The sequence below is a fragment of the Chrysemys picta genome, chromosome 8, assembly GCF_011386835.1.
Source record: "Chrysemys picta bellii isolate R12L10 chromosome 8, ASM1138683v2, whole genome shotgun sequence".
In the NCBI taxonomy this organism is placed as follows: Eukaryota; Metazoa; Chordata; order Testudines; family Emydidae; genus Chrysemys; species Chrysemys picta.
The window spans coordinates 80,340,348-80,353,736 of record NC_088798.1 but is presented as its reverse complement, the minus strand read 5'-3'; the positions used below and the strand labels follow the sequence as shown (position 1 = coordinate 80,353,736).

The following is a 13,389-nucleotide window of genomic DNA, read 5'->3' as shown; positions in this document are numbered from 1 at the left end:
TGGCCGTTTAAAAGGTCGCTGGCGATCGTTACTGACTGGCTTAGACCTCAGCCAAACCAATATCCCCATTGTTATTGCTGCTTGCTGTGTGCTCCACAATCTCTGTGAAAGTAAGGGGGAGACTTTTATGGTATGGTGGGAGCCTGAGGCAAATCGCCTGGCGGCTGATTACGCGCAGCCAGACACGAGGGCAATTAGAAGAGCACACCAGGAAGTGCTGCGCATCAGAGAAGCTTTGAAAACAAGTTTCATGACTGGCCAGGCTACAGTGTGAAATTTCTGTTTGTTTCTCCTTCATGAAAACCGGCCCCCTTTATTGACTCATTCTCTGTAAGGAACCCATCCTCCCCCTTCCCCCAGCTTGCTTTCAAAGGAAATAGTCACTATCGTTTAAAAATCATTTATTCTTTATTAATTGATTATAAAAAGAGGGAGAGAACCCGGGTGGAGTTGGGAGGAGGATCGGTGGGAAGGAAAAGGCCACTAAAAAAAGGTTTAAAAAAATGACAGCCTTTTGCTTGGGCTGTCCACTGGGTGGAATGGGAGGGTGTGCAGAGCCTCCCCCCCGTGTTCTTACACGTCTGGGGGAGGGGGGTTACACGGGGTCTGTAGCAGCACTCTGTTATCCTGCTGCCGTTCCTGAAGCTCCACCAGACGCCAGAGCATGTCTGTTTGCTCACGCAGCAGCCCCAGCGTTGCATCCTGCCCCCTCTGATCTTCCTGCCGCCACCTCTCATCGCGAGCGTCCCTCCTGTCCTCACGTTGGTCCCTCCTATCCTCACCTTCACTGACATCTTTCCTATACTTTTAAACCGTGTCCTTCCACTCATTCAGATGAGCTCTTTCACTGCAGGTTGATTCCATGATTTCCGCAAACATCTTGTCTCGCGTCGTCTTTTTCTGACGCCTTATCTGAGATAGACTTCGGGATGGAGGAGGGAGGCTTGAAAAATTTGCAGCTGCAGGAGGGAGGGAAAAAAGGAGAGAATTTTTTAAAAAGATACATTTTACAGAATAATGCTTATACTCTTTCACGGTGACCAACACTATTCACAGTACATAGCACATGTGATTTCTGTGCAAGGTCACATTTTGCCTCTTAATATTGAGTGCCTGTGGCTTTGCTGCTAGAGATCACAGACGCAGGTCCGGGCAACAGAATTCTGCTTGCGTGCGGCCGTGGTAAGCCATTGTCTTTTCGCTTCTGTGCCCTCCTTTCCCACATACCAAGCAAAGCCTGTTGAGTGCTGCGGTTTTCCTGTTAACCTGCAGCAGCAGAAAACAAACTAACACCCCCCCCATCCAATTCTCTTGATGATTGCTTTATCCCTCCCCCCCCCCCCCCCCACCGTGTGGCTGGTATCAGGGAAGATCCCTGCTAGCCAAAAGCGAAAAGCTCAGGGCCAGTTCCCCTCTTCTTCCCCCCCCCCCCCCCCCCCGCCGGCGCTTGGCTAACTGCAGGAAAGGATTTCTTTTCAGCCACAGGCAAACAGCCCAGTAGGAATGGCCACCTCTGTCCCCTTAATTAAATTCCCGTATTTCAACCAGGTTACTATGAGCGATATCACTCTCCTGAGGATTACACTGTGAGATAAAGAACAGATGTTGCTTGAATGCCAGCAAACACCAGGACCATATGCTGCCAGGCTTTGTCATGCAATGATACCACATTACTTGTTACTAGCATGGCGTGGTCAAGTGTCCTACCACGGAGGACGGAATAAGGCTGCACTGCCCAGAAATCTTGTGGCAAGGCTTTTGGAGTACCTCCAGGAGAGCTTCATGGAGATGTCCCTGGAGGATTTCCACTCCATCCCCAGACACGTTAACAGACTTTTCCAGTAGCTGTACTGGCCGCGAATGCATTCCAAGTCCTCAGGGCAAAGTAATCATTAAAAAACGCTTGCTTTTAAAACAAGTTTTATATTTTAAAAGGTAAACTCACCTGAGGACCCCCTTCCATGGGGTCATGGTCTTGGATACTGCCTTGGGAGGGTACTTCAGTCAGGCTGAGGAAAAAGATCCTGGCTGTTGGGGAGAACGGAGTGCTGGGTGCTCTCCGCAAGCTCGTCCTCTTCCTCCTCCTCCTCCTTTTCCCCGTCCGCAGAATCCTCAGGTGTAGCTGATGAGATTACCCTCGCCTCGGAATCCACGGTCAGAGGTGGGGTAGTAGTGGCGGCGGCCCCCACTAGAACTGCATGCAGCTCGGCCTAAAAGCAGCATGTCCGTGGCTCTGTCCAGGAGCGACTGTTTGCCTCCTTTGTTTTTTGATAGACTTATCTGAGCTCCTTGACTTTCACGTGGCACTGATCTGAGTCCCTATTGTGGCCTCTCTCCATCATGCCCTTGGAGACTTTTTTCAAAAGTTTTGGCATTTCGTCTTTTCGAACGCAGTTCTGCTAGCACTGAATCCTCTCCCCATATATAATGACAGGTTTCAGAGTAGCAGCCGTGTTAGTCTGTATCCGCAAAAAGAACAGGAGTACTTGTGGCACCTTAGAGACTAACAAATTTATTAGAGCATAAGCTTTCGTGGACTACAGCCCACTTCTTCGGATGCATGCATCCGAAGAAGTGGGCTGTAGTCCACGAAAGCTTATGCTCTAATAAATTTGTTAGTCTCTAAGGTGCCACAAGTACTCCTGTTCTCCCCATATAGCGATCAGATCCAGTACCTCCTGTACGGTCCATGCTGGTGCTCTTTTTCGATTATCGGCATGCATAGTTACCTGAGCTCTCCACGCTGGGCAAACAGGAAATAAAATTCAAATGTTTGCAGGGCTTTTCCTGTCTACCTGGCCAGTGCATCCAAGTTCAGATCGCTGTCCAGAGCGGTCACAATGGTGCCCTATGGGATAGCTCCCAGAGGCCAATACCATCGAATTGCGGCCACGCTAACCCTAATTCGAAATGACAATATCGATTTTGGCTCTACTCTGCTCGTCGGGGTGGAGTACAGAAATGGATTTTAAGAGCCCTTTATTTCGAAATAAATGGCTTCGTTGTGTGGACGGGTGCAGGGTTAATTCGATTTAATGCTGCTAAATCCGAATTAAAGTCCTAATGTAGACCAGGCCTAAGACCATACATCATACTTGAATGTTGAATAGGAATTATATACTACAAACTAGGTTTTTATATTGAGCTTTGTTTTTATGTTGACTCTAAATTTGTTTGCTCATCTTGTATGTGCAGACTTCCAAAAGAAGCTGGAGGGAGAAAATAAAATGGAGACGGAGGCAGTTTCTAATCTTCGTCGCCAGCTGAAGGAAGCAGAAGATGAGCGGAGAAAGGCAGCACAATATGGCTTGCATATACTGGAGCAACAAAATGAGATGCAGAATCAGTTAGATGAGCTACGGAGTGAATTGAGCACCAAAACCGAGGTGAACTTTCATGTTGGATTTGGCAGAATATATATATATATATTTTGTAACTTCAATATCATTTTTAACACTTTTATGATTTTAAACTACTTTAATTTTTACAGTTGTGGGCAATTTTAAGCAGGGGACGGTTAGTGCAGCTCTGAAAGCGGGATGGGGCTCCCAGTGTGGCAGACAAACGCAAGACACTTGAGCACAAGGTGTCTTGTGGGAGACACTGTGTGCCGCTGGCAGAGCAGAGACCTATAGCCAGGGTTGTGAGGAGGACAAGACCCTGGATGTGTGGGGAGGCCACCTTGCTGCTGAACACTTTGTGCCTGGGGTCAGTCCTGCACTTCTGGTTGGTGAGTGAGTGAGCATGGCTGTTACAGCAGGGCTGCGGAGAGCTCCCTCTGGCTGCTGAGCTAATGGTACTGGATCCCTGCAGGCACAAGTTGTGTGGAAGGTTGCAGTCCTGGTGGAGAGGAGCAGAGGACCCCGGCTTTTCCACCTGGTGAGAGAGTTGGGCTGTGACAGCAGGGCTGCAGAGGGCTCCTTGCACTGCTGCAGGGCTGGTGACACCTAATTTCTGCGGGCGCAGAGAAGGCTGTGGACTGTGAGGAAGATGATGATCCCCTGGCCACAGGGAAGGTCACCCTGCTGTCCACAGGCAGGCACCACTTGGCAGTGGGGTGGCCTCCCCACCTGCCAGGCACTATTCTTTTTTCTTGTGGCCCTGGCTGGGGTCTGTGGCAGGACAGAGCAGGATTGCAGTGATTCCTGCACCTTGTGCCTGCAGGAATCCAGCATCAACAATCTTGGAGCTGTGCAGGGAGCCCTCTGCAGATCCACTGTTACAGCTTTGCTCCCTGACTCATGTGACAGCAGGGCTGCAGAGAGTTCTCTGCTGCCACAGGTGACACATGATCCCTGTAGGTGGGAGGTTGTGCTTGTGCCAACTGTTACTGATGGATACTTTTTTTTTTTTTTTGTCAGTTGAAATTGACCTTTTCTGATATCTCTAGATTTCAATCAAATTGTGCCAAGTTATATTCGTCTATTCTAGAGTGGTGGTTTTGCCATTGTCTCATTAGAGTCCATTGGTTTAGGCTTTTATACAATCCTCTCCTTGGAATATCTTTTTCCAAATTTCCAGCTGAATGAAAGCATAAAATGTAGGAAACTCAAGCTCTCCTTTATAGTTAGCTAGCACACTATTTTGGAAGTCTTGTAATAAACCACTGAGATGGTTCTTCGAACTGAAAGCTGGAATGATAAATGGGACTTGCATCTATTTTGTCATATGTCTTCCTGACTTTCAGATCAAGTTGTTCAACAGTGAGTAACCATTTGAATAATTTTTTTCTTCCTTAATAGCCGAAACATAACACGTAAGCTAACATTTTAAATGACTGTTAAATGCTAACATATTCAACTACTTCATGTTGTGGTCATGCTTTTCACGTTAGTTGGATGGTGATGTCACAAGATGGTTCATGACTGACCTGCCCAAATACTAACACAAACTTAAGTACATGGGACAACAGGGGTGGAGGACTCTGCAGTCTGCCTGGAGCATTAGAGCAACATGAGAACTACCAAATAAATTACAAACATTCTGGGTGGATAGCTGTTTCCTGTAAGACAGATATGAAAATCTTCATGAAGCAATTGATGACTTTTGAAAAAGACAGGTCAGCTGGAGTTAGAAATCCTAGTAATTAGTTGGTCTTGGATCTCGAGTCTAAATGCATTAAAATAAACCGATGCCTGAGGAGTCACTTAAAAAAGATACAAAGACTTATCAATATCACATTTATTTTTCAGAAATTTGAACAAGACAAGTATTCACTTCAGAGAGAAGTTGAGCTCAAGAATAGAATGTTGGAAAGCTTGAGCTTTGAATGTGATGCTCTTAAGCAGCAACAAAATATGCAACTGGACAAACAGCGAGAACAACTTGAAAGAATCCACGGACAAGAAATCAGTCAACTTAAAGACAAGGTTTGGGATGTAATGAATTGCTAAAATGTTGCTGACATGCATATAAAGGAATGTTTGCAAGATTTGGAAGAATACTTATCGTATATACTCGTTCATAAGCTGAATATTTTTGGGAAAAAAGTGACTCAACAAACAGCGGGATTCAGCTTATAAACGGGTGTACGCCAAAATTTGATGATTTTAAACTCTATGGAATCATTGAATTGAATATCTAATACATTATCGTTTTGTTTACCTGGAGTGTCTGTAGGCATGGAGCCCCTCAGCTCCCTGTGGCTGCGGTTCGCTGTTCACAGCCAATGGGAGCTGTGGGAAGTGGCACAGATGCTACAGATAAACAAAACGTCCCGCCAGCAGCTTACCCTGACAGGCTGGGAGCCAAAGTTTGCTGACCCATTTATTGATGTTAATACTGCAGCCTTTTAAAGTTGCAAAGGCTTTGTTTAGTGGATTAGATTGGCTTGAAACAGACCTCATAAGTCTTGAGCCAATATGAAAATATAATGTGCAGAATCGATGGAATCGCTAATAAAATTGAAATAGCCTGTTATCCCTACAGACATGCCAATTTACAGGGCTGCTTTGAAATAAACAAAGAACAATAATAATTTGACAGTGATAAAGCAGGTGACATTACTATATAAAGTCCTACAAAATCTATAACTATAATAATAATAATCTATTTTCATGCTAGTATTTAAAATGAACAACGGTGAAATCAAAAGAAAAAGGTCTTATCCTGCAGTGTTCAAACTTTGTTGTTGAATATGCAGAAGCAAACAATTGTGCCGCTGCTCGTGAATTCTGTATCAATGAGAAGCAAGTAAGAGAATGGTGAAAAAATAAAACACTAAAAGACATGCCAAGAAGCAAGAAAAAATGCCCAGTGAGGTGCGCTTCATTTCCTGAGCTAGAGAAAGATCTCAATAATTGGGTTGTTGAACGTCGACAAAATGGGTACATTGTCACTAGAACTGGAATTCGTCTGCGTGCTCTGCAAATGTCGAAAGATGACAAATACAAGTCAGTAAAGCTGTTAATGTTTGTCACATCAGCGGGTTGGTGTATTTGCTTCATGAACTGTCATGGTCTCTGTCTTTGTCAGCCAACAAAGATAGCGCAGAAGCGGTCGAGAGATCTGGAAGAAAAGATAGACTCTTTCCAAAGGTTTATTATAAAATATCGAAAGGAATATGCATTTGAACTGTCACAAATAGGAAATATGGACAAAACACCAATGGCATTTGATCTTCCGAACAACAAAACGGTAACTGGTGTTGGTGAAAAAACAGTTTTAATTAAAACAACTGGCCATGAAAAAATCCATTTTACGGTGGTTTTATCATGTTTGGCAAATGGATCAAAGCTCCCTCCTGTTGTCGTTTTTTAAAAGAAAAACCTTGCCCAAAAACATGAAATTTCCTGCTGGTGTCATTGTATGTGCACATGTAAAGGGAGGGATGGATGGATGAAAGTGGGACTATTGAATGCCTGGAAAAACTGTGGAATAAGAGACTTTTCAAGAAACCTGCTGTGCTCGTTTGGGACACGTTCAGGGCACACAAAATGGATGTGAAAAATGTGGCCAAAAATATGAAAACTACTTTGGCTGTAATACCTGGAGGCTTAACTTCAGTTCTACCACCGCCTGATGTCTGCCTGAACAAACCCTTTAAAGACAGGCTATGCAAAATGTGGTGTGAATCAATATGCTCAGGTGTGGTGAAGTTGACAAAAGGCAGAATCTTATGAAGCCCGAAATCAGTCTGGTCGCCCAGTGGATGAAGGACGCGTGGATGTCCATTCCCTCTGAAATGGTACTTCCCGCAGCTCCCATTGTCTGGGAACAGCAAACCGCGGACACTGGGAGCTGAGGGGCTCCGTGCCTGCAGATGCTCCAAGTAAACAAAACGTCCCGACCCACCAGCGGCTTACCCTGACGGGCCGGGAGCCAAAGTTTGCCAGCCCCTGAAATATAGGGTTGGCTTATGAAAGGGTCATACAGTTTTTGTTATTTTTACCTAACCATCTTGGGGCGTCGGCTTATAAACGAACGGGCTAATGAACGAGTATATACGATAATTTATTTCTTGAAGTAATAACTACAATATCACCCTCAAAAAATCAAATGAATGGTTCAGGCATGCAGCTAGTTTTTTCCCTTGTACTTGGTATCTATATTGAAAATTCCAGAGTTTAGTTAGCCGTCAATCCTTCTGACCACTTACTGTACTGGAAAGTTTGATTAAAAATAAGTAATAGTTAGTACTTAATAAAACAGTATTGGAGACAAAAGGCTGCTTATGGTAGAATTTCAGAGGGAGGAAAATATCAGCAATATTTAAATGAATATTGCTGATTCTATTTAAGATAAGTATGTTGTTCTGTAGTTTACTCAAGCCAGCTATTTGTTGGCAATGTGGAATTTAGGTAGAATGTTGTCACAAAACAATGTGGTTGGCTTCATGGTAGCCTGTTACAAAACCAGTATATTATGCCCTAGCAGAGGGTTCAGCGTGTTGATTCAGCAGACCTCGATGTTACTCATAAAGACCACGTGCTTGGTTTGGTGGTGAGGGCCAGGTTTATTGTTGACAAAGTGCAGTCCTAGTGCCCTGGCTTAATGGTTACAGGTACACTAAGAGATGTATGCCCGAGGAGCATAGCAGCTTAATCAACATAATGTAATACAGTAACTTCTCACTTAACATTGTAGTTATGAAAAATGCAACTTTAAGCGAAACGATGTTAAGCGAATCCAATTTCCCCATAAGAATTAATGTAAATGAGGGTGTTAAGTTCCAGGAAAATGTCTATCTAATTTTACTTACACACTCTCTCTCTCTCTCTCTAAGTTTTAAACAAACAATTTAATACTGGTACACAGTGATGATTGTGAAGCTTGGTTGAGGTGGAGGAGTCAGAGGGTAGGATATTTCCCAGAGAATGCCTTACTGCTAAATTAACTACCGATTGACTGAGCCCTCAAGGGTTAACTCTCACAACACTCTACAGGGCAGCAGGAAAGGAGGGAGGGCAGACAGAGACGCACACCCTGTGTGTGAGAGAAAAAATGCGCATTTCCCCTTTAAGTAGCCGACCCCAGGCTTAAGTACACTGCCTTGTTAATTAAATCAGTTTGCTGAGACCTGAGACGCGCAGCTACTGCCTAGAAGCTCCCTCCCTCCATCCTGTGTTCCCCCTGCTCTATGGAAGATGGGGGTAAGTGGAGTGCAGGGGGGTGAGGGAGACACCCTGACATAAGTGCCCCTAATCTTCCCCCCCCCCCCATACAGCAAGTAGGAGTCTCTGGGAGAAGCTCCAAGGCAGAGGGCAGGAGCAGCACATGGTAGTGGGGGGAGGGACAGCTGCTGCACAGGGAACTTAAGGGAGTGGGGAGCTGATAGGGGAACTGCTGGTCCTCCCTGGTTCTAACCACCCACCAGCTAGCTGCAACGGGATGCTCTTCCTGCAAGAAATGGACAAAACAGGCGGCTGCCAAACATTAGAAGGGAGCATTTCACAACTTTAAATGAGCATGTTCCCTAATTGATCAGCAACTTAACATCGAAACAATGTTAACCGGGAGGACTTTAGTGAGGAGTTCCTGTAATGTCCCCTAGGCCGGTACAAGATGTCCTTCCTATAACCTCTTTTGATACATTGATATAAACAAGTTAAGTATTACACTCCAGATGTTGTTAGTTACCACCTTTATTCTTGTACCTGGTAGTTTGAGAGGTCAGTGCGTTCCTATACCATTTCTTAGAAATGTGTTTATGTAGTTACCTGAGAACGCTGTGTATCTCTGTATCATGCTCTTAGGTCAGGAATAGCTGTTCCCCAGTATTACTATTTTAGTAAGGCCTACCCTAATTCAGTCTTTAGTTCGTTCTGTTAATTGTGCCTGGGGCTCCGGCAATGCTTACAATATCAATTTTTGCTTAACTACTGTGTTTTTAAGTTGGAGAAGTTGAAAGCAGACCTAGACGAAACCCGACTAAGTGAGAAACAACTAAAGCACAAAGTGGAACATCAAAAGGCAGTCATTAATGCTAAATCGGAAGAATTGCACATGATGTCTGAACGTGTACATGAAACCATGTCTTCAGAAGTGCTAAATCTCCAGATTGAACTAACTGAACTTGAAAGTGTGAAGGTATGTGACTAATACTTTATTAGTGTAAGTTCATGGTATGAACATTCTATTTGAAGACAAATGTCTACCTCTAGTCTCTTCCTGTACTAACACAATTTTAGAAGGTCATGTACAGTACTCTGCATCTTGTGAATAAACTGGAATGCTAATATGGTTCTTCCAAAAGCTAGTAATGATGACTGGGGGAAATTTTTTTACCTTAGTATGATTGGCACTGGAGGGTGAGAGCCTTCTTTTTTGAGTAGGTTACACTGGAAAAAAGTTGGACTGATGCCAGAGTACCTAACTACTGATAAAAAGTAGAAAATACAAGTAAAATCCTTTTGCTGCTACTTGTTTTTGGGACAGGCCAGTGTTGAAGAGAAGATGAATGAATTGCAATACAGTAAAGAGCAACTAGAACTTGTGAACAGCAACCTACGCAACCAGTTGGAACGCCTTCAAGGAGACAAAGAAGAGAGAGAAAAGGAAATAGTTTCTTACTACAGTGCATTAGAGGTACTGTGCCTATAGTTTTATGTACCATTTTGAACATGGGGAGTTATTTCTCTTTTTTCCCTCTGTAATCCCATGAAGGTATAGCTTACTGGGGAGTGGAATCGCTGTGTGTTTCAGATCTGGTCAGAGACTGTCTGAAGTGCTCCTTGCACTTTAAGATGGAGCTAATCTATAATAATAATTAATGGAGATATCCCATCTCCTAGAACTGGAAGGGACCTTGAAAGGTCATAGAGTCCAGCCCCCTGCCTTCGCTAGCAGGACCAAGTACTGATTTTTGCCCCAGATCCCCAAGTGGCCCCCTCAAGGATTGAACTCACAATCCTGGGTTTAGCAGGCCAATGCTTAAACCACTGAGCTATCCCTCTCCCCCGCCCCTCCCTCCTCCCCCCCCCCCCCCCCGGGACCAATGGAACAACAGAGGGTTGGAGAGACACCCCTTTCTGCCCTTCTAACTAAGCTCCATTCCCTGGAAGACCAAAGATTCTTGTGCTCAAAACCAGACAAGAGTAGTTCCCACAACACTGCAGCCTGAGGAGGGGCTTCACATGATTATCAGGCTTCTCTGCATGTCCCGATAGACTCACTGCCCTGTCTCACCTGGAAGCCTCATAGAGAACACTGAAAGTTATGCTTCTGTGTGAGAGGAAACAGAGTTTCTCAGGTCAGAGACCTCCTTGGTTGTATAGTCTCCAGCACAATGGAGCCCTGGTCTCTTGATGTTGCCTTGATGACTCCTGCCTCAGATACACTAGCGTTTCTTCAGAATGGTTGGCTGGAATTCTATGACTAGCCATCATTGCCAATTTTCTATGTTGATTTGGCAGGCACAGTGGACTCCTCCTGGTGTCGTGATTAAGTGGAATGATGCTAAACAAGCCTGTGGCTGAATTTGTATTTCCCATTATTTCAGAAAGAGGGATCACACTGCTGTTGCAGTGAGGAAGAGGTGGCTATAGCTCTAGAAAGCTAGTTCTTTCTACAGTTGCTGGGGAAAAAACTTTCCCATCACTTATGTTATTGTGGCCCCTTTGGAAGGTGGCAATGAATGAGCATTCCTAGAAGTTTGAAGATATAACTCAAAGACATGCAGTACACACACAGATTGCACCCTGCTCATCATTCCATCCAAAATGCCAGGTCTTCAGGGATTCCAGTTGCTGCAGGCAAGGTGTTTAAAATCCTTCAGTTTGCATGCTTGGCAATTGGGCGACTATTTATAGAGAAGGAAAAGGTCCCTAGTAATGTGAGGAACGTGTATGTGGAAGATTTAGTGAGTAGGTTTCCATTCCAGTATAGAGGCATCCTCTAGTGGGAAGGTACCACTGGTTTCTAATTTTTTAAATTGCAAAGCTCAGGCTTTATAGGGGGCATACCCATTTCTACCTTTTTTCTATTATACTTACAATTCTGCTGCTTCTTCCTGTCCCGTTGCTTGTTTCTTACTCTGTGCTTACTACTACCCAGTAGTGTTTGAGGAGAGAAACTGATGTAGAATGCAAAATTAATCACCTGATAACTTTTCTGCTGGCATCTTTTCTCATTGTATCCACCCTGGTAGCCTGAAAAACTGGAGTGCAGCTTATAACAAACTGATCGATTGTTTTCCTCTAAAGGGAGAATTAGATATACTTGCCTTAATTACAGTTCTATCAAATTAGTTGTTTTATTATTAATAATCAGTTGCTGGAGTATTTTTAAAGAACTCTTCTAATGGCTTGAGCTGAATGGTAAAGCTCCAGCAACAACAGTGAGGCATTTAGCTCATGTCTTGAAAACATTTCTATATAGTTCTGACCTGTAATAGAAACACCCACTTTTTACTGACTACTTGTTTTTCTGGCTTTAATCTAGAAAGCTCGTGAAGCTAACCAGGCACTTCAAGGTCAGCTGGATCATGCACTGGTTCAGGCTTTGGACCCTACCAGTAAAGGCAATTCTCTGTTTGCAGAGGTATGTTATATCACAATTATTGCAGAATGTGTTCATTGGGAGGAGCTATAAATACTTCAATCACTATAAATTTGTACCTTCAGTTACACACTAAATGCTGATATATTTGTGTTCCTGAGTCATCAACTATGACTCTCTCTTCAAAGACTACCATGTTGAGCTATTTGTGGGGACTGAGTAGTAGACCTCTGTTTCTAATCTCTGAAGTGGTGTGGGAGTTAAGTATGGTAGCAACATTAATAAAACTAAACGGATCACTTTGGAAAAAATTGAGGGTTGGTGGTGTACTTTTGGCTATGGTTTTCATTTAGCTTATTATAGTAAATTGGGAAGGAATATTCAGCTGGATGTTCTTATCTAATGTATTTGGGGAGTTAACTGATGGGACGGTGTCTGACCTCATGTAGGAGCCTGCCTGTGTTTGGCTTAGTAGTTGAGACGTACAAATACTGGATAATCCAATCAGCTGAAGGGGATCAGATCTTTTTACCTGGCATTTATGGGAGTACCATGTTGTAGTTCTGTTCCAACTTCTCCGTAAATTAGTGCAACTGGCATGAGACCTATTTTTGGGTATATAAAAACTTCATGACAACTTGCACTAATGTCAGTAGGGAAATCAAGTGTGTACAGTACTACTAAGGGATTTTAGGAGTTACTTTACTTGTATAACCATAGCACAAGGGACTAAAATCTCCATTGACCTTGCTCCTGGTAGTAAGGCAATATCTCTTCATTTTAGATGCCTTAGAGGTACATGAAGTGTTTTTGTTGAAGTCACACTTCCAGAAGTGTTACTGGTGATCACTGTAACCTCATATTCTTACCTTAACATCTTAAAAACATCTTAAAATCCAATTGACCATCATTATGATTTCCATAGTAATAATGTGTTAACAATGTTCTATAGGTGGAGGACCGTAGGGCAGAAATGGAACGTCAGCTGATCAGTGTGAAAGTAAAATATCAATCACTACAAAAACAGCATGCATTCACTAGAGAACAATTGCAAAGAATGAAGGTATGACCATTATTGTAATACTCCAGGGTTTCCTTGGGGTCTGACAAGACACTGCTTGAGAAAACAGGTTAGGAATTTGATTCCACAGGCTATAGTTAAAAAAACATACAAGTAGTATTCATGCAAAAATAACAAACAGAATATGTCTGAGGATTTTGTGTGTTCAGTTTAGTATCACATGAAGACTTAATTTATTGTTAAGGATATTTTATTGGCAACTTAAATATCAGTCATCCCAAGAAATCAAATGTTAGACTAAAGCTACTTCATTAGTAGTAGCTATTTTGTTCTGCTGTCAGTCGTTCAATACAGATTTTTGAAAGCATGCAAAATATCATATTTTTGTCCTTGTTTTACCCCCAGTACTCATTCGTTGTCCTTTTGCCCTA

General features: G+C 43.4%; 1 protein-coding gene across 12 annotated transcripts in view; it reads left to right on the top strand.

Moving 5' to 3' along the window:
- The window catches only part of SPDL1 (spindle apparatus coiled-coil protein 1), a 61,767-nt gene that overhangs the window by 20,074 nt on the left and 28,304 nt on the right, over positions 1-13,389 (top strand). For all 12 annotated transcript variants that reach the window (XM_065554863.1, XM_065554861.1, XM_065554857.1 and 9 more), the window contains 6 exons: positions 3,196-3,386; positions 5,193-5,369; positions 9,334-9,528; positions 9,877-10,026; positions 11,881-11,979; positions 12,890-13,000. In XM_065554863.1, the coding sequence (XP_065410935.1) occupies positions 3,228-3,386; positions 5,193-5,369; positions 9,334-9,528; positions 9,877-10,026; positions 11,881-11,979; positions 12,890-13,000 (891 nt within the window). In that variant the 5' untranslated portion in view covers positions 3,196-3,227. The remainder of the gene's footprint in view (positions 1-3,195; positions 3,387-5,192; positions 5,370-9,333; positions 9,529-9,876; positions 10,027-11,880; positions 11,980-12,889; positions 13,001-13,389) is intronic.